A 22036-nucleotide genomic window follows, 5' to 3' on the forward strand; every position below is an offset into this window, starting at 1 on the left:
TATTATTTTCTTATATTGTCAATTAAATTAGTGGAATGTCATTTATGATTGAACTTGCATATATCTTGACAATTCAATGAGTTTGTATATTCTTAGAAGTCACGAATCATTTATTATATTGCTTCATTACTCTGAAGTAACAAAGGGCTCAGAAAATGATAAGCAGATAATATTTTTTATTGTCACTACAGAGAACAATGAGAAAGGCCAGATGGAATTGTAACTTGGAGGTCTAAACATAATAAAAGGCTACATTGACACTGTGACTTCTACGATAATATTTATTTTAAGACTAAGGTGAAAATTCTTCCTTTTGCTACTAAATAGGAAAATAATATAACATCTATATTCATATTCAAATAATCTGTTCTTTAATTCTTAGGGCTCAGATAATATTAAGAAAGCACTGCTGTGACTTGAAAACTAGAACTACTTACTTATTATGCAGTCAGATGTACATAATTATACCCATTAAAAAATATTCAGTAGATTTCTATGAAGTCATAGTTCAATTTTCATATTTTAGCAATATCCCATGAAAAGATTGTTTCAATTTAGATTTAAAATATATGAACAAAGGAATATTATAAAGGAGTCAATTAACATTTTTCCAAAGAAGATGTAAAATGGCCAACAAGTATGCAAAAACCTGTTTAACATCACTAACCACTAGGGAAATGTAAATCAAAACCACAACGAGATATCACCTCTCACCTGTTAGAATGGCTATTATTGAAAAGACAAGAGATGTCAAAGGTTGGTAAGGGTGTGGAGAAAACGGATCATGTGCACACTGTTGGAGGGAATGTGAACTGGTGTAGCCATGACGGAAAATAGTATCTTGGTTCCCCCCCCAAAAATTAAAAATATAACTACTATGTGGCCTGGCAATCCCACTTCTGGGTATATATCCAAAGGAAATAAAATCAGTTACATCACAGCTATCTCTAATTCTACATTCAACTGCACTATTATTCACAAAAGCCAAAAAATAGAATCAACATAAGCATCTGTCGACGGATGAATGGATAAAGAAAGTGTGGTATATTCTTACAATGGAATAGTATTTAATCATAAAAAAGAAGGAAATCCTGCCACTTGTGACAATATGAATGAACCTGGAGGACATTATGATACCTGAAGCAAGCCAGACCCAGAAAGATAAATATTGTATGATTTCAACTATATGTGGAATTAAAAAAGGCATACTCAAAGAACCAGAGAGTTAAATGGTAGTAGCCAGGGGATTGAGATAGGGGAAATGGGGAGATGCTAGTCAAAGGGTACAAATGATTATTTATAGGATGACTGAGTTCTGGGGATGTACTGTAAAGTATGGTCATTATAGTTAGTGATACATTGGACTGTGTACTTCAAATTTGCTAAAAGAGTAGATCTTAAGCATTCTCCTCACAAAAAAACAGGTAACTATGCCTGGTGGGCTATAGTCTATAGGGTTGCAAAGAGTTGGACACGACTGAAGCAATTTAGCACACAACACATGTGAGGTGGTTGATATTGATGTGTTAATTCACTTGATCATGATAATCATTTCACATTGTAAACATATATTAAATTATCACCCTGTACAACCTAAAAAATCACATTGTACAAGCTAAGTATACACAAGTTTTATTTGCCAATTATATCTTAAAAAATTGGAAAAAATAAGGAATTAATAAAATGTTTATAGAATATGTGATTTTAAGGCACCCACCTGTATGTCCATGTCAAAGCCAATTTCATGAAGAACATTCACAACTATCAGGCAATTGTGCAGATACTGTTCAGAACTTTTTGGTTGTGTGTACATGTTTATGAAATGAGACTCAATCTGGAAAAGATAACAATCAAATCTTTTATTAATAGAATAAAAATAACTGCTTTTTAACTGTACTCTGTAGTTTAGTAAACAATCATTTTAATACTAACATTTATTAGTAGATTATTATAATAAAAATAAGTGAATAAATAAAAAGGGAATGCTAGCCATTCAGATGTAGCTTCAGTTCAGTTCAGTTCAGTCGCTCAGTCTTGTCCAACTCTTTGTGACCCCACAGACTGCAGCACGCCAGGCCTCCCTGTCCATCACCAACTCCCGGAGTTTACTCAAACTCATGTCCATTGAGTCGGTGATGCCATCCAACCATCTCATCCTCTGTTGTTCCCCCTTCTCCTCCCACCTTCAATCTTTCCCAGCATCAGGGTCTTTTCAAATGAGTCAGTTCTTCGCATCAGGTGGCCAAAGTATTGTATGATTTAAAATTAAAACATTTAACAGAATCAGTTTGCAGAAAATATTTCAAATTTTAATTTCTAAGTTCTTTAAATAAAAGAAGACCACTCTGCATAAAAAGGACTCTTACCAAAAATGGGCAATAGGCTCCCAACACTGTTGCAAAAACAAGGCCATCTAAAAGGTCTTTGTCAAAATTTACTATCCATTTCTCAGGGGGAATAACACCTGTTCCAAAAAAGAGAGAGAGTAAATATAATGACAGTTTTACTTTTTAAAAAATACCTCTTATGGAAATTTGAGCAAGAGTCAAAGAAAGATCTGCCTTTGCTTAGAAAAGAAAAAGTATCATATTTTGGAAAAAGAAAAAAAAACTAAACCTAGAAGCTTAGTAATATGAAATTTATCAATAAGGTGTTACAGGCAACTGTAGACTGTCCTTTATTTCCACTGTAATCACTTTGAATAATGTACTACCATGAAGTAATGGAAGAAAAATCTGACATTTCAGAATTACTCATTCTGTTGAGTACTGTGCAGTTCAAATGTTTGATCATCAACTTGCATAAAGAGGCTCAGAAGGCATGAGGTTTCCAGTAACTCTAAAGTTTTAGTGCCCGTTTGACTATTTGTTGCAGAAATTCCTCCACATGTAGGGTAAGTATGTGAAAGGGTTTTGGAATTTATGGCTTGAAGAAACTAGAAATAATCTATAAAAGATAATACAAGATGGAGGAATAATAAAAGGAATTTTCAGTTACAGAGACGACTACTACGCTGACATAAGGGAAAAAAAGTGAAAGTATCTGGATATTTAGTAAGAAAAAACAAGCAACAACAAACAAACCTGCCCTATATTAGGGAGGAATGAAAGGTGATTTAAACATCAGAAATTACTGATATGATGAATGTGACATTTCCTTTTGCAAAATGTTTCCAAAACGGCCTAGTAGAACCATCTCTTAATGGTTTGAGATGGTTTATTAACTGAAAACTAGGGGAAAACCTGGTGATCTTCATAAATCCCCTCTAATCCCTTGATTTTCATTTTCTGTGAAGAATAAACCATGATGGAATATGTTCATGACATGTATATAACTTCACAAAGTAGGACTGTTTTACATCTGGAACTGAAAGACTTAGTTTTCTCTGGAACCACATATGTCCTGGATACTTCACAGAAACAGTGCCCAGTACTTTTTCATCTGAGATGATATAACACTGAACATTTCTTTAGGATTTCTACAGCATATTATTACAAAATCAGTCCAGCAAACAAAGGTCACCAGGAATTTTCAACTAACATACAGCAAACAATATTTTTCACTATATTTTTCAAATGATTTTTTTTTTCCTGACAGAAAGCTATCAATAGTTGTATGTCTGATATAAGATGTGATACAACCAAAGTAATTATTTGTAAATGTACTTCTCTAGTTGGCTGAGTAATTATAACCTAACTGTACTTCTCCATTTCTATCTGCCACTCACAGCTTTTAACAAAAGCAAAGGGTCTCACTTTTGTAGCCAAAATTCACTTTTCTACAAACTCGAAACAACAATTTTAACTTTAATCTGAAAAACACAATTTATTAGCTTATAGTGAAACAGTTAGTTGGCAATGGATATAGACTGTGTCCTCTAAACATCCCATTCTTATCAGAGAAGGGATAGAAATTTCCCTGAGAGAGCTTAACATCTTATCATGAAAGATTACACTCACAAGAGGAAAACTAATTAAAAATTTCCTAACTAGAAGTTAATGAACAGAACCTAAGCATTATATTGTTACTTTCAATTCCACCAACTACAATCCAGCACCACAGGATTCATTATGACCATCCCCCTTTGCTTATTTCTAACTTCTATTTTCAACAGTGAAAAACCCATCTCTCACTATTTAAAAGAAATTCACTTATTTGTTCAGCCACAGTAAACAGAAAAAAAGTACTTTCAGAATTGCAAACCTGTCCCCTGTAAGAAACCAGAGTTACATGCATATGTATAGGTCTATTGGTCTTTTAATTCTACACTATGCAATCATGGTACGGTAAAGTCAGCTCCTTTCTCCTCCATTACATACAGTGAGGTTGTCAAACCTCATAGTCTGCATTCCATCCTGGATTACTAATTTATCTCTTGGTTGATTAAAAAAAATATATATATATGTATATATACATACACACACACACACATTCACTCTTTGTGGATTTTGACAGATAGACTCTTAGGAGTTTGAAAGATACATTACCATGTATTCACCACCACATTCCATACAGAAAAGTTTTATCACTCCCAAAATTCATATGGGCATTTTAGAGTCAACTTATTGATAATCTACCAAAAAAAAAAGTGTGCCAGGATTTTTCACTGGGGTTACATTGAATCTATAGATCATTTTGACCTCTCAACAATATGATATTCACTAATTATGATATCAGTTGCATACAATAATTATCAGACCAGCCACTTGAGGTTGAGATAATAAATACAATACTTGGGAGAACCTCCATATAAGTGCATCATTAAACTAGAAAGAAAGTGAAGGCTCTTTACTATGGAGAAGATTGATTAAAAATAAAAGAAGGCCTAAGAAAACAATATCAACTGTAAGAAAAAGTAATTATAGCAGCTACATATAAGGGAAAAGACACAAATAATAATGTTAATATATTTAAAAATTTTAGATGGTATTAATTTCATTAAATGAGTTATAAAATCTCACTCAGTGGAAGATAGAAAATAAGAATAATCTTATTACAAGTTCTTTAATCATTTCTTTTAGAATTAATAGGCCTACATGGTTTTACCAGTAAATTCTGCGAAATTTAGGAACTAAGCAATTTCACTAATATAGAAACTCAAAAAAGTGGGACTTCTCAAGCAATCACTGAGATTTGCATAAAATTATAACAAAAAAAATCCTAAAATGTACAGAAAATATTTACAAATTATCACTCATGCAAACTGAAGCAAAAATTAAAATATTAGTAAGCTAATTCTAGAAAGGTATTAAAAAAATATTAGCTATCATGGCAAAACTGAATTTGTGCCAGGACTGCGAATGTAGTTTACAGTTAATGATCAATTTAACTTACCATATTAAAATACACAGATATATATTTATCTATCCACAATCTAAATAGTTCTGTAGTATTCATCATAAAAATTCTATAAAACTAAGGAGAGAATGTAAATTCCAGAACACAATGAACATATTCTGAAAAATAATCCTACAGTAAGTATCACAGTTAATGAAGAAATGTAGAATATACTCTAAGATTAAATATGAAAAAGATTAGGCATAATGTAAGATTCTCTATGCTAATAGAAGGCTAGAAAAAAATCACTTCATGTCTCAGTTTCAACCAATAGCTTACACTGCAAAAGGAGTACAAAAAATACATCATATGCCAAATTTACTAAAAGGAAAAGTTGTAGAACAGGTTTCGCACTCTTGAATATCTCACTCACTTTGAGAATATAAAAAAAATTTAAAGCCAAAGAAAGCAATTTGCTTATAGGGGAGGAGTTGCAAGCTGATCTTAGTTTTTTCAAAGTTATTTTGCTGGCATAACACAATTTAGAGTTCAGAGAAACACAGTGATTCCCATGTTTGATTTTCAGTCAAGATGCAATCCATACGTAAAGAAAAGGAAAATGTTTACAAAAGAACTCAGAGATCAGAGTCCCTGAAATGATAATTAGAAAAAACACAATAATTATGAAATCCAACCATCCAACAGCTGAGTCAAAAATAATTAAAAATGGAGAACCCAGTTAAAATGACACACAGTCTAACACTGACAGAATGGATATGAGTGTTATAAGCACTGACTATGTAGGCATAATAAGTCTAGCAAAATGATGATACTAAGGCAGGAAGGTGAGAGGAAATGAGAGTGATAATTATCTCTTTTGTCAGAGCAATAACTATTAATGTTATGTAAAATAAAAACAGGTAGCAACCAAACAAAACTGAGAAACCTCAGAACTCATTCATAAACTTCTTCTTTTAAAGTGGAGATATATATTGGGAAATATTTTTTCTTGTGGTGGACAAGTATTTTATATGGCACTTCTGTATTATTTAATCTTATTTCCTGTTTCTGTATTTGTACACACTAGAGTTTTTAACCTTCGCTGTGCAATAGAACCACTTTAAGAGTTTTGCAAAGCTATACATGCACAGGCAACAATCCAAAAACTCCAAGTCAACTGGCCAGAGGTGGGGACATCAGGTTTTTTTAAAGTTTATTTTATTTTCAGTTCCCTAGGTGATTCCAATGGGTATCCAGATTTGAAAATCCACTAGTGTGGATGAAAAAGAAAACAAGATCTCTCTCTGAATAGCTGAAAAGAATTAGCAAGAACTACACAGATCTAAGTTACTGAAGAATTAATATTTTGAAGAAACAGCATTACCCAATGCTACTTAACTAGAGTCTTGGAGTCAAACCACTTAGATTCAAATCCCAACCACACCCTCTTCTAGGAAAACATGCTAATCTCTCTGCTTTGTTTTTTAATAATAGTAGTAAGAGTGACCTGATCAAGATGTTTGCTTTGAAGTTTAAATGAACAAATAAATGTAGGCCTTTAATTGGCATACCACAAATGTTGGCTATTATTATTATTAATCATGGTTTTGTCAAATATTCAATTAGAACTGTGGTTCACTACATTGAAAAGAAGATGATAGCTGAATTTTTCATTTTGTCCTATTTTAAACATGTTTTCCTTCCACAAGGCTGAAAATCCCTTACTAGCTGTTTTAGAAATAGTCTTGAGTCCCCCTTCCTTCAAAGAGATGAATAATAATTGTGAAATTTTTTAGAGCATTTTGAAAAAAGCTAAACATCAGAAGAATTCATATCAGATACCTAATGTCTGGAACTGTCTGAAGTCCCCTATAATGTTACAGCCAAAATTATGAAATACAGAGAAAAGGTTAAGAACTTCCCGCAAATGAATTATCTACACAATAACTCTGAGCATTACAGAAAAGGATGGATGACTGTCTGCCTCATTCCTTAACTTCCTGTTACAGTGATATCACAAGCACTGATTCTTCTTGGACCATCAGGTATGATAACTGACAGTTTGTCCTGATCATGGGGCTAGGAACAAAAGATGACTGAATGGGAAATCACTGAAGTAGAATTACTGGTAAAAAAAAAAAGTTGATAAATTGATGTATATCTACTTACAAACTTGTTCTGCATTTTAAAAATGCTAAATTATATGTGTATATATTATATATGCATATACACACAAATATATTTGTGTGTATATATATATATATATATATATATATACTGCTTACGATTCTATTTCTTAAACTATTTTTTAGTTCAGTGAGCACCAACCACAAAGAGCTCCAACCACAAAGACAACAGGGTTTTAATTAATCAACTTGTGAAGATGCTGGGAGTGACAAAAAATTCTCACCTGTCATCTAAGAGACTAGATTTATTTTCAAGGCCCAGGCAGTTGACTTCTTTCTACTAGAATATAACTTACATTTTAGAAGGAATTTGGGCTTTTTTGTTCTCTGTTGCATCTTTAATCCTCATAACAGTCCTGGGCATATAAATCTGTGCTTATTAAATATGTGCTAAACAAATAATATTTTTAGATACTTCTGTTCTTGTTACAGTTTTAAAAAATGATTATACCAAACGCAGATAAATTTTTTTCAAGTTACTTTATAATCTTTGATTTTATACTTAATACCTTTTAATACATTCAGAATTCATTTATGTTATATAGCATATAGTACAAAGTTAACTTTACCTTAATTACAAAACGTCAGCCAATTGATCCAGCACTATTTACCAAATGAATTAATGTATTTATTATAGATTTTGGAATGTCATATCTATATTAAATTCTATTATATACTCTCATTGTTCTGAGTCTGCTATTATGCTATACAATTATGAATATTCCTGATTCTTTAAAAATATTTTAATATTAATATTAATCACTGAATATTTATTTTTGTCACGTTTTATCAAATGTTTTCCTTAATTTTTTTCTCTATATTATTCTTCCCAAATTTTATTATTACAATGTCAATACTGGAAAGCTAGCAAGCAAATAAACAATCTAATTTCAGTAGAACATAGTTGTGGGGCTAGGGGTAAGAGGATCTTATCACATATTAAGGTAAAATAAAAAGTTAAAAAAGATTACAAATTGAAAATACTGACTTCACAACACCATTAATCACTAAGAAATGCAATTCACACCCCAAATAAAATACCACTTCACACATACCTAATGACTATAGTCCAAAAGACAGTCACAAGTATTGATGAGGATGTGTTCAAACTAGAGCCTTCACATATTGATAGTGGGAAAGTAACATGGTACCAGCACTTTAGAAATTTCTCAAATGGCAAACATTCAGTTATCATATCATCCAGAGATTCCACTCCTATGTCATACTCAAGTAAAATAAAAATGTATGTCCATAAAATCTTTCCATGAATGTTGATGGCAGCATTATTAATAACTGACCCCCAAATGGAGATAATCCAACTAGTCATCAAATGAAAACTGGATAAACAAAATGTGGTATAGGAATATTATCTGTAAATGTCTGAACCTGGAATAAGTTAAAAAAAATCAACTTCAAAGATATTTGTCATATGATTCCATCTATAGGGAATATCCAGAAAAGGTAAATCCATAGAGATAAGAGGCAGCCTGGTATTTTCCTGGTGCTGAGACAGTGAGAAGTGACTGCTAATAGGAACATTCCATATGCACTGGGGGATGATGAAGATGTTCTATAATTAGATTGTGACAACAATTGCACATATCTATAAACATACTGAAAATGAATCATACACTGTAAATGGATGAATTTTATGGTATTAGAATTATACCTCAATAAATTATTAAAAATGCACTTAATATATGATTCAGAAACTCCAATTCTGATATTTACTTCAGAGAAATGAAAACATATGTCTATAAAAGACTAATATATGAATGTCCATAGAGGCTTTATTCATAATAGCCAAAAATGAACATAATTCATATGTCTATCATTCAGCTAAGGAATAAAGAAATTATAATATATATATGTAATAAGTTAGAGAACATTCACTGAAGTCAACAAATTCAAGACTAACAACTCTCCTCTCTCCAGAAAGAAAAAAAAATTCTATCTCGATGCTGTCATTTATCAATCCTTTTACATATTCAAGCGACTTGACACTAATTTCATGGTTCTTGACATTTAAGACCTCAGTCGATACTATACTGACTCAATACTGAGACAGTCAAGTCAGTACTCAATTACAGGATTACAGTTTCCACCACCACAATAAAGAGTTAAGGTGTAAATTATTAGCAGATACATTTTAATATTGATTATTTAAACTAAGTAAATCTTAGGGAGGGCTTCCCTGGTGGCTCCAGATGGTAAAGAATCTGCCTGCAATGCAGGAGACCCAGGTTTGATCCCTGGGTCAGGAAGATCCCCTGGAGAAGGGAATGGCAACCCACTCCAGTATTCTTGGGCTTCCCTGGTGGATGCTTGTTAAGTACTGCTCTTAAAAATATATGCTTTTGCTATTTACAACTGTAACATGGTTCTGAGATCAATTCCAACATGGATGTGTATGTGTGTTGGGGAGGAGGGTTCCTACACCACCAAGCAATGCTCAGGAGTCCAGCTGGGTGTTCTATAATTCAACTCAAGTCCTACACTATCTACTCAGAGATGGATAAAATGCTCAGACTCACAGGGCTGCCCTTCACTTCAGATGCCAGTCACATGTCCAGGTTGCTACTGGTACTTCTAACCAACTAGCTATAAGTCAGAGGTTCCCATGACCCTTTCCCCCTTCAGATTCAATGTATTAGCTAGAGCAACCACAGATATCAGGGAAACATTTACTCATGTTTATCAGTTTAGTACAAAAGGATATGATAAGGAATATGTATGAACATCCAGATGGAAGAGATGCACAGGGCAAGGTAAGTGGGAAGAGGGATAGAGTTCCCATGCCCTCTCCAAGTGCACTACTTTCTCCATCTCTCAATGCATGTATTCACCAACCCAGAAACTCTCTGAACCCTGTCTTTTTTAGTTTTTATGGTGGTTTCATTACATAGGCATGCTTAATGAAATCCTTAGCCTCTGGTGATCAATTCAATCTCCAGGTCCTCTCCCCTCCCCAGAAGGCAGGGGGTGGGACTGAAGGTTCCAATCCTCCAATCACAAGGCTGGTTCCCCAAGCAACCAGCACCACCCTTAGGTGATCTAGGGGACATTCCAGAAATTACTTCACTAACATAACAAAAGATACCCTTCTGTGTCCCTCCACTTAGGAAATTCCAAGCATTTTAGAAGCTCTGTGCTAGAAACCAGCAGGAAGACCAAACATAATTCTTACTATAATTCACAATATCACAAAATATTAGTAGCAGTTATTGCAATAATTTATCATTTCTTACAACTCCTAATGGTTCATTTCAAATGAAATCATGTTTCAAGCATAGTTCTTAATCTATTTCATTTGGTGATTTTGATGAAAAACAGCCCCTGAAATGTGAGACCTTGCCCAGTATCAGCTGGGCTTTGATACTGGTAGGAGTAGAGCTGACACTCACAGCTGGGTCATGTTATCCTCTTACTGGACACAAACAATCTAACAACACCACTGACATACAAGGTCACTCTGCTTCTGTGACGAAGTGAGACAAAACAAGAGCATTTCATAATCCTGCCTAGTGAAGTCGCTCAGTCGTGTCTGACTCTTTGCGACCTCATGGACTGTAGCCCACCAGGCTTCTCTGTCCATGGGATTTTCCAGGCAAGAATACTGGAGTGGGTTGTCATTTCCTTCTCCAATCCTGCCTAAGCCCAGAGCAAAAACAAGCTCATGGTGTAAACCATGAAACATCAATATCCCCCTCTCCTGGTTAATATGAGCAAACACTGCTTCTTTACCAATTAAAGAATTACCCTCACTGTAGTCTTCTTCAATTGGATGAGATTTACTGTAACTCATTCATAAGATTTCCACTGTCCCTGAAAACATACAGTGAAAGCAAATTCCTGTTTCCTTTGTTGGAGAGGTAGAAATTTCTCTCTATTCTTATAGATTATTCTGGCTCAGTTAAGAATTAATTTGACATGACAGATTAATAGCAGAAAATCAAACAAAAGCTAAATTACATATATACATGGGAAAGACCCCCCAAAAAACTCACCAAAATGGCTGAAGCCCTCATCTTAAATACCATCCTCAGCTAAAGACAAAAGAGGATGGCGAGAGAGTCAGTTATGGAAGGTGACATGGAAAACCACAGTAAACAAGGGTACGGTTTTAATGCAAAGCTATGGTTTTTCCAGTAGTCATGTACAGATGTGAGAGTTGGACCATAAAGAAGGCTGAGCGCCAAAGAATTTGATGCTTTTGAACTGTGGTGCTGGAGAAGACTCTTGAGAGTCCCTTGGACAGCAAGGAGATCAAACCAGTCAATCCTAAAGGAAATCAATCCTGAATATTCACTGGAAGGACTGATGCTGAAGCTGAAGCTCTAATACTTTGGCCACCTGATGTGAAGAGCCAACTCACTGGAAAAGACTCTGATGCTGGGAAAGATTGAGGGCAGGAGGAGAAGGGGGCGACAGAGGATGAGATGGTTGGATGGCATCATCAACTCAATGGATGTGAGTTTGAGCAAACTCAGGGAGACAGTGAAGGACAGGGAAACCTGGCATGCTGCAGTCCATGGGGTTGCAAAGAGTCAGACACGACTGAGTGACTGAACAACAAGTCTTCTCCACTAAGTTTCCAGAGATTTGGTCACCTTCCTCCTCCTGGTACAGAAATGGAGACAATCTTACAAATGCCGATTTCCCTTACAATGGTAAATGTTTCTCACAAATGGATAACTTTTTAAAAATAATATTCAAAAAATAAATAAAATAAAATAATATTCCAAAGAGACACATTTTGGCATCCGGGTGGTGCACTAGTAAAGAATATACTTGCCAGCGCAGGAGATACAGGCCATGCAGGTTCAATCCCTGGGTTGGGAAGATCCCCTGAGGAACAAAATGGCAACCCACTCCAGTATTCTTGCCTGGAAAATTCCATGGACAGAGGAGCCTGATGGGCTACAGTCCATGGGGTTGCAGAGTCAGACATGACTGAGCAACTGAGCAAATATGCATCCCTCGAACCTTTTCCAGTTTACCTAGCTAATGCACAAATCCTGCAATGTCTTTCATAATATTCTTTACCGTGAGACAGCCCGTGATTCTCCATAATGTGTGGTCTCCCTGGTTGCAATGAGCATTAAAAGGAATTTGTTCAACTAGTGGTCTCTGACTGAAAGGCAACCACCCTGAGTAGGTATGAATATGAAAAAGAGAGAAAGAATGTGGTCTAGGTATTGGGCAATTTTTACACCCTCCATTTTCCTAGACACATGGTTATTGTCTTAGTCTGTACTGATGTATTGAATCACACTGTTAATCCATTGGAAATGGTTTAACTATTTGTTCTCACATCTGTTTGACTGCTTGATATTTCTCTGAATTTTGTGCTGAGCTTTACACTAATCATGACTTATATATACTGTCACATTCCCAAAATAAAACATCCAAGATAAAACATTAAAATGTCATATGATACCATTTCTATTGTCTGTGTGCATTCCAGCAACATTGATGATAAATATTTAATGCTAAATATTAAAGGGCTAATTTGAAATGTCTGGGGAAAACGTAAACTTCTTTGTAAAGAATAACTGTTTTCTGGTTTAATGAAGTTGAACATTCAGCACATTTGAAACAATCAATACATACAAATTTAAAATCGCAACACCATGTTAGTTTTAAGAATCGGGAGCATTATTATAAGACCAATACAATCTCTCAAATATGTACTGAATATTGTTTACTTTGGGCTTCCCAGGTGGTGCTAGTGGTAAAGAACCCGCCTGCCAATGCAGGAGACATAAGAGATGTGGGTTCAACCCCTGGGTTGGGAAGATCTCCTGGAGTAGGAAATGGCAACCCACTCCAGTATTCTTGCCTGGAAAATCCCATGGACAGAGGAGCCTTGTGGGCTACAGTCCAAAGTGTCGCACAGAGTTGGACACAATTGAAGCAACTTAGCATATATGCATGCATTGTTTACTTAAACTAGTACAAAATAAAGAAATCAGGGGCACCTTTAGATGGTACATAAAATATAATTATAGCCAAACATAACTCTGTTCCACTAAAGTAAATAGAATAAAAAACTATTTTTCATTCATAAGAACTACAATTGCTACTTCATCAAAAAAATGTTGAAATAAGCATGGCTTAAATAATAAGACATCATTCTGTAGAACAAAGCTCCTTTGAACAGACAATTCAAAATGCTCCAATTTGTGGATTTTGTTGAAAGTGTAGCAAAATGAAAGTACTTAGTCCTGTTAGAAATTACACTTTATGCTACAAAATGGTCCATTGCTGCTCTCAAAATCACCAGGTGATTATAGGATGATAAAATTCCCATTAGCAATCAAACGTAGCAGCTGAAGCAAAGGGTCCAAAGGGATGACTTAGGGGATACTTGATCATAGGCATGATCTACTGAAGAAGATACTATCGTTAAGGTGTAAAATACGGTTCATCCGTGAAAGAACCTCAACTAAAGTGTTAATGATAAAAGGGCTTAAGAACATATAATACAAAGCATTACTGGGAACAGAAGGATGAGTGTATAAAAGCAAATTTACTACCTCCTGGCAAGCACTAAAAGGTCCCTGATATACATGAGACAGGTGTCCACCTATCACTTGAAAAATGCTTTTTGACTTTCACAACACTTAGAACAAATCCTCATGTGTTAGGGATTTTCAAACACAGAATGGGCACGTTTTTAAATTCCTTTTTAAAAATAGTGGCTCCCAGAAACCATATGTAATTAGAGAATGAACTTTTCGAAACTCCAACTGACTGCCTGGTACCTTGTACTCTTGGACAAGTTCATAGCAAGTCCAGGATTAAGATATCTCAGAGTGCCCTCAGTGCTGAATTCAGGCGTGCTGGTCAAAAGCATGTGACTATGGTGCACTTCAATCCATGGACTTGCTGCTTCCAGACCAGATGCCTATTTTATCATAGGAGTCACCAGCTCAGCCATCTCGCATGACTCTCCAAGGCGAAAAGAATGAAGTCCTAAAACACTGTTCTGATATTCATAGCTTATCAGGTGGCTGGGGCTCCAGGTCATCTGATTCCAACTTTACTACTCACTACTCTCCAACATGCCTTCCTGTAGCAAGAGGAAGATTCCCTTATTTGTCTTGTCCCTCTCCATTTCATCATGGCAAAGAAATTCTAATGGGAGAGTGCAGCAAAGGAAATCATCAACAAAATGAAAAGACAACCTACTGAATGGGAGAAAATATTTGCAAATCATATATCTGATAAGGGACTTATATCCAAAATATATATATATATATTTTTTTAAAAAATCCATACAAGTCATTGGCAAAAAAACAAATGATTCCACTGAAAAATGGGTTGAAGACCTAAATAGATAGTTTTCCAAAGAAGACATACAGATGGCCAACAGGTACATGGAAAGGTGCTCACCATCACTAACCATCAGGGAAATGCGAATCAAAATTACAGTGAGATATGTCCTCACACCTGTTAGAATGGCTACTATCAAAAAGGATAGATAGTAAGTGTTGGTGAGAATGTAGAGAAAAGGGAATCATAGTGCACTGTTAGTAGGAATGTACATTGATGCAACCTCTATGTAAAACAATATAGAGGGTCCTCAAAAAAAGCTAAAAATAGAACTATCATACAGTCCAGCAAGTTCACTTCTGGGTATTTGTATCTAAAAAAATGAAAACACTACTTTAAAAAGATAAATGCACTCCTTTGTTCATTGCAGCATTATTTATCATATCCAAAACATGGAAACAACCTAGATGTCCATTAATGGATAAATGAATAAAGAAATTGTGGCATACACACACACATATACACATACAATGGAATGTTATTCAGCCACTAAAAAAAAAGAGAGAGAAAGCTTTCCATTTGTCACAACACAGATGGGCCTTGAGGACATTATGATAAGTAAACTAAGTCAGACAGAGTAAGACAAATACCATATGATCTCCCTTATATGTAGAATCTAAAACAACAATAACAAAAAACAAACTCATGGACACAGAAAACAGACGTGATTACAAGAGAGGGATACAGAAATTATAAATGGCTGATTTGTGTTTTGTTTAAATAAACTGAATTTTTTTTTAAATACTAATGACAGAAATGTAGCAGACCTGTCCTGAGGTGAAGATACTGAAAGAAAGACCACAGTAGATATATAATAAGCATACAACCTGTCATGTCAGTTCCAATGCTAAACTCTCAAGAGTTTCTGAGAAATCCATAATCAACTAAAATACTCTTTTATTTGTTGCCTCATCAGGTTGATCAAGGACAGACTGTCCTTAAGGTTGACTGTACAAGCTGCCAACTGATATGTTTACCCAAAAAGTGTGTAAGCAAGGCTCACTATCTATTCTCTGCAAGGTTTCTCCTTTCCAGTTTAAATATTTCACTCCATATTCTCCCTGAATGCATGATTTCTGATAAGTTGGATATCATTCCTATCTTTGTCTATCTACAGGTAAGGTGTTTTTCCTTTGGCTTTTTTCAAGACTTTTTCTTTAATTTTTCTGCAATTTGAGTATACTATGCCTAGGTATAAAGGTTTTGGGACACTTACCCTGAGCTTCCCGGACCTGTGGTGTTATGTCCGACATTAATATGCGGAAGTTTTCAGTCATTATTTTGGGGTCTCCCTGGTGACTCAGAAAGTAAAGAATCTGCCTACAATGCAGGAGACCTGGGTTTGATCCCTGGGTTGGAAAGATTCCCTGGAGAAGGGAATGGCACCCACTCCAGTATTCTTGCCCAGAGAATTCCATGGACAGAAGATCCCGGCAAGCTACAGGCCACAGGGTCACAAAGAGTCAGAGTTGGACATGACTGAGAGACTTTCACTTTTTTTTCTTTCAGTCATTATTTCAGTTCAGTTCAGTCACTGAGTCAGGTCCGACTCTTTGCGACCTCATGGACTGTAGCACGCCAGGCTTCCCTATCCATCACCAACTCCTGGAGCCTACTCAAACTCAAGTCCAGCGCGTCGGTGATGCCATCCAACCATCTTATTCTCTGTCATCCCCTTCTCTTCCTGCTTTCAATCTTTCCCAGCATCAGGGTCTTTTCCAATGAGTCATTATTTACTTCAAAGGAATTGCTGTTTACAGAAGGGATTTATTTTTCAAATATAAGTGGTAAACAAATACCATTCTAGGAACAATTTAAAAGCATCAATTCCTTGTTGTGTTACTTGACCTAATTGTTTCATCCCTTAGAGTGCATCAAATCACATGGAAGGTTCTTTAAAACACGGGTTGCTAGGTCCTGCCCTCAGAGTTTCTTAATCAAAAGGTGTGAGGTGCAGCCTGATCCATCTACCCTCCACAATACCACTGCACCAAATTGCAACCATGGTGAGAATTTATCAATGGAGTGGGGATGAGTGGTGTCAACGTTGAAAATTTAAAATCTGGGATACTGAGTATGACTTTTTCTCAGTCCAAGTTAACCTAAGTGGAGTCCTTCACAGAGCTCCTCCTCATGGACCTCCACAGTTACTAACCAGGCAGAGCTGTACTCAGGTACTCACTGAACACGGAAAGTGTTCCCTTCTAACTCAACCATTCAATCTGATCCCTGCATTGGTTCTAGAAGGTACACACGAGTAGCTTAATATACACCCAGCTGTCTGGAATAGGACAGAGAAATATATAAAACCCGAGTGTGTCCCTTTATGCTCTCATTCTTCCATTCATTTATTTAATTTCTCAAACAGTATTTGATATCTTTTATTTTCCATGCAATTTTCAGAGAAAGCAGCAGTGAAGAACAAAATAGAAGAGACTGTTTCTGTTAAGAAGCTCACATTCTACAGGAGGAGGCAGGGTATAAATACTACTGGGGACCAACACCATTGAGAAGAATGAAGCAAGAAAGAGAAGGACTGAAGGAGGGACTAATTTAGAGAGGGTACTGGGAAAGCTTCTCAGATAATATGGTATTTGAGCAGGATCTTGAGTGAAGTGGGCAAAGGATTCATGAAGATATCCAAGAAAAAAAAAGCTCCAAGCAGAGGGAACAGGAAGTGCAAGGGCTTTGCAAAGGCATGAGACTCAGTGTTTTAAAAAGCGGGAACTAGGCCAGTGCCCATAATGCATTATTCTAAAAAATGCAGCAAACTCCTTGAAAACAACTTGTGTATACCATTCTGTTGGTAAAAATAGAACCATAATAATTTTATAACAAAAGAACATATTCATTTCTAATATATGTACATATTTTATAACACTATGGTTAAAGTGTTACTCCTCAGTATTCAAACTATTTAATTACACCTTGTTTTTTTTTTTTACATTTTTGAACAGGTCAAATACATGCTTATAAGATGTGACTCTTATTGAACTGCAGTTTCAAGGGAAATTGCTTGATATTATCAGCATATCAATTGGAAGGTAATAAAATATTAATGTTTACTGTTCTCTAATACTAATGTATCAATATATCTTTTTTCTATCTTGATGTCACTAAGTTTACAAAGTAATGTCTTTAAGTTAGAAGCAACTGTAATTCAAAGTCTCATTTTAAATCACACTTTTAATCTTTCCTATCTAAAGTTTAGATTAAACTCTGAGGGCTCTGTATAAAAAATAAAACAAAACCCATTTTGAACATGACAGGTTTGTATGTACTTGGAAGAGGGGAGCTGAATGGAAGTCAAAGAAACAACCAACGCGCACATGTCGTCTTCTCAAGACAAGCAATGCTTATGATGAAGAAAAGAATGCACAGCTATACTAGCCAATTGGAAATATTTCAAAGAATGTAAGGCTCTCAGGTAGAAATGTATAAAGTCTTATTACTCAAGAGCAGAACCAGGGAGTGTCCACCTGAACACTGAAACAGTCTATCTATGATCACCTACTTGCCTTGGTCTTGGTATATGGACCTAATATTACCTACACCTCCTCAAAATTCACAGTTAGTGATTTCAAACATGACCATCACAATGAGATGTAAGACACTGTCTAGTCAATTTTCACTTGATCTCAACTAATAACATACAAAGTTTCAGTAGTGTCAACTAAATTTAATACTTCATAGAGCTGAAAATACCATCAGCATTATTAAGATGATCTTTCATTTCTACATAATTTTTATCATTTATTCCTCAAAATAAATTAAAGATGCATCTTTTATTATTTCCATTTTAAATGTGCTGGGGCCCAGGGCAGGCTGTTCCAAAATGTGCCTCAAGGCATACTGATTATTCTGAATTCAAATTACTTAAGAAATGGCCAGTGAAAGAGGGACACTTTGATCCCCCCACCGCTTGTCTTCCTGAAAGCAGAAGGTAAATCTTTCATGTGTAAGGTGCTCTCTCTGCCTCTGGAGGCAGGACACCCTTATCACCAGAGACGGGGAATTTGGGTAGGGAAGCCTGTTTGGACAAACCCCATTACTTCTTTTAACTGACTACTTCAAATCCATACTCTGTTTAGATTCTTCACTAATTGAGCACCCAAAGCCTAAGTTTCTTTGTCCTGTCAATTCCTCATAAATTTATTGCTTTTTTGTCTAAAAAGTATAAAAGGTTTGTGGTTTGACCACTTTTTAAGTCCCATTTCTACGAGACCTTCGTGCACATGATTAAATTTTGTTATTCTCCTGTTAAATCTGTCTTGTGTTAATTTTATTATTAGTCCAGCCATAAGAATTCAAGACAAGTAGAGAAGAACTTTCCCCTCCCTGACACATGTAAGGAAACTGGTCTTGAAAATATTATAGGACATCCTACTTGTACAACAGAATATATGTTGCACTCAGGTCTAGAATTATGGGTTCTGTGTTCAGTTCTATGACTCCTTCCATTATCTACAATCTGTGATAATTAAAGGAAAAAAAATTCTCACCTTTTTGACAGTTTTTCCAAATAACATGTCGGGAGTTTTCATAAATTGTGTTCATCCAGCTAAGCAGAATCCTTTCAGGAGTAGAATATATGTTGCTGGATGCAAAATAAGCATTGACTTTCGGTGAATTTTGCACATGTATAGGGGGCATATTATTGATGCTATATGGTACAACTTGGGATAGTACCAGAACCTGAAATTTGGATAAAAGAGAGAGAGAGAGTTTTTACTACTGGAATGGCAAAATGAAAATTAGTATTTAGACAGTAAATGCTACCAAGCAGAGAGTAAACAAACAACACCAACAATTCTCTGGCATCAACTGGATGTCCTACAGTTCAACTCAATACTGACACCATCTAATGCAAAGGGTGTATCAGAGCCCACAGGTTAAGAGAGCTGTCTCACAAGACTGTCCTCCACTTCAGATGTCAATCACAAGCCCAGGTCACTACCTATGCTTCTGACTAATGGGCTATCTGTTGGAGGTTCCAACAACCCCTTCTTTGGGTTCAATTAATTTGTGAGCACAGCTCAAATAACTCAGAACTGGTTTATTACAAAGGATATTAAGAGATAGGAATTAACAGTCAGATGAGGAGATATATAAATAAATCTTTGGAAACAAACACTTAATTCCTAGTAATTTGTACCACATTAAAAACCATGAAACTCAAATCCTATAGATATATGTACAGTGTATCCAGAACATGGAACGCATAACTTGATGTGTCATTTGAGCCATTTAAAATAATGGAAATGGAGATACAGAAAAACATCAGTGCTATGAAAATATTATTTGTAATCTCACTCTTATTGGAAAAATGCATGAGAGTGACCTTCCCTGCAAAACTAGTACATCTCAACATTGGAAAGAAGAATGTCAAATTCACAGAGGTCACGATAAAAATATTTAATTCAGTAGTGCTATTTTGACAGTGTTAATAACTTTTTTTCTATTTCCTTTTACACTGTATTCATGACAGAGGCATATTTTTAATCCCACATTTCCCTATGAATAAGAATTCATTTGCAACACCTTTTCTTCTTGTGACCAATGACTCATTCTCTATTAATATACACCACTAATGGATTTTCTCTAGGAATCTTACAAATTAATCTTTAAATAACAAAGGATCACTCTACATAAAGCATGGACTTCCTCTGAAAAAGAGAAGAAAATGTCATCATATATTTCTTTCACATATAGTCGACCCTCTATATCCACTGGTTTCCCCTTGTGGGTTCCACATCCTTAAATTCAACCAATCACAGATAGAAAATATTCAGAATTCTTAATACAAAAAGCAAAAAATTAAATTTGTCCCATGCTGACAACTATTTATATAACATTTAAACTGTATTCACAACAATTTATGGAGCATTTATATTGTGTTAAGTATGATAAGTAATCTAGAGATAATTTTAAGTATATGGGAGATTTAAAGTATATGGGAGACTGTGCCTGGGTTTTATGCAAATACCATGCCATTGTATAAAGAAGACTTGAGCATGTTCACCTTTTGGTTTCTGTGGGGGATTTAAAATCAATCACCCTTCAATATCCAGGGGTGACTATATACTTATTACAGAGGTGGAGAGTTATTCATATATGCCCTATGCATGGCTATATCCAAATAAACTGCACTATCTGTTACCTCATGTGAGAATAACTGTGTTTCCACATCACATTCCAGTGACATTATGGACCATCCTGCAAATCTATTTAATGAAAGAATTTCACCAATTTTGCTTTCATGCCAATCATATTTTATTGAAGCTCATTTAAAATATTCTTCAGCAATATGATCCCTTGTACCATTTTTGTTTGTTTCCTACAGAGGTATATAATTCTGAATAATGTTTCAATATAATTGGTATCTTGTCTCCTTTACTAACAAATATTCCTATTTTATTATAGGGAGATTTTAAATTGGTTTGGGGAAAATATTTTTAATTAACCAGAAAGATCATTGCTCCTAGTTTAAAAATATCAATATATTTGACAGAACTATGTACTATTAAAAAAAATAAAAACCTTTCTGACAGGTAATACACTGGGAACAAATGAAAAAACAGTATAATTAAACTTATTATTCAGTTATACATCTGATCACCTTTTTATTTTCCAGGTTCTTTTGTAGAAATATGACATTCAATTCTTATAGCACATACAGATTCATCCTTTATATTACATGAAAGCCCTCTTTATGTAATATAGTTTATATTTAGAAGAGCATTCTGAGTTTAAGTGTTTCTCTTATTGTTTTCAACTCTCTTATGCTTCAGTGACCCATTTTTTAGCTATCAACATATTTTTGTGATTGGGAATATAATGCAAGGAAACAGCAACAACTAAACATGCAAGTTTAACAAGCAAAAATAACCAAATGACATAAAATCAAATTGGTTAAGACAAGCTATGTCCTGTTATCTAAACTATTAGCAAAGAAGAAATGACAAAGGCATTCTTGAAGTGCACGTATGACTTATAGGAAAGAGACAATTAGAAACTAAAGGGATTTGTGCGAAAAATCAGCCTTCTATTTCTAACTTGTGAAACATCTCAACAACACTGCTTGATTTTTTAAAGTGAAACTGTCAATCCACTACTGGTAGAGTGCTGAGAGCTGCCCATGTTTCAGACACAATCTATGGAGAAACACTGCTCTGCAGATGGTCTATAAGGCAATCATTCATGCCTATGAGTCTATCACTGAATCAGTGAAGAAT

General features: G+C 35.0%; 1 protein-coding gene across 1 annotated transcript in view; it reads right to left on the minus strand.

Annotated features, from left to right (window-relative positions):
* CFAP47 (cilia and flagella associated protein 47) overlaps positions 1–22036 on the minus strand; it is a 491580-nt gene that overhangs the window by 290162 nt on the left and 179382 nt on the right. The window contains exons 33-35 of the mRNA XM_020881679.2: positions 19304–19496; positions 2367–2464; positions 1718–1834 (exon numbers count right to left, since the gene is read on the minus strand). Of these exons, the coding sequence (XP_020737338.2) occupies positions 1718–1834; positions 2367–2464; positions 19304–19496 (408 nt within the window). The remainder of the gene's footprint in view (positions 1–1717; positions 1835–2366; positions 2465–19303; positions 19497–22036) is intronic.

Source organism: Odocoileus virginianus, unplaced genomic scaffold, assembly GCF_023699985.2.
Source record: "Odocoileus virginianus isolate 20LAN1187 ecotype Illinois unplaced genomic scaffold, Ovbor_1.2 Unplaced_Scaffold_10, whole genome shotgun sequence".
In the NCBI taxonomy this organism is placed as follows: domain Eukaryota; kingdom Metazoa; phylum Chordata; class Mammalia; order Artiodactyla; family Cervidae; genus Odocoileus; species Odocoileus virginianus.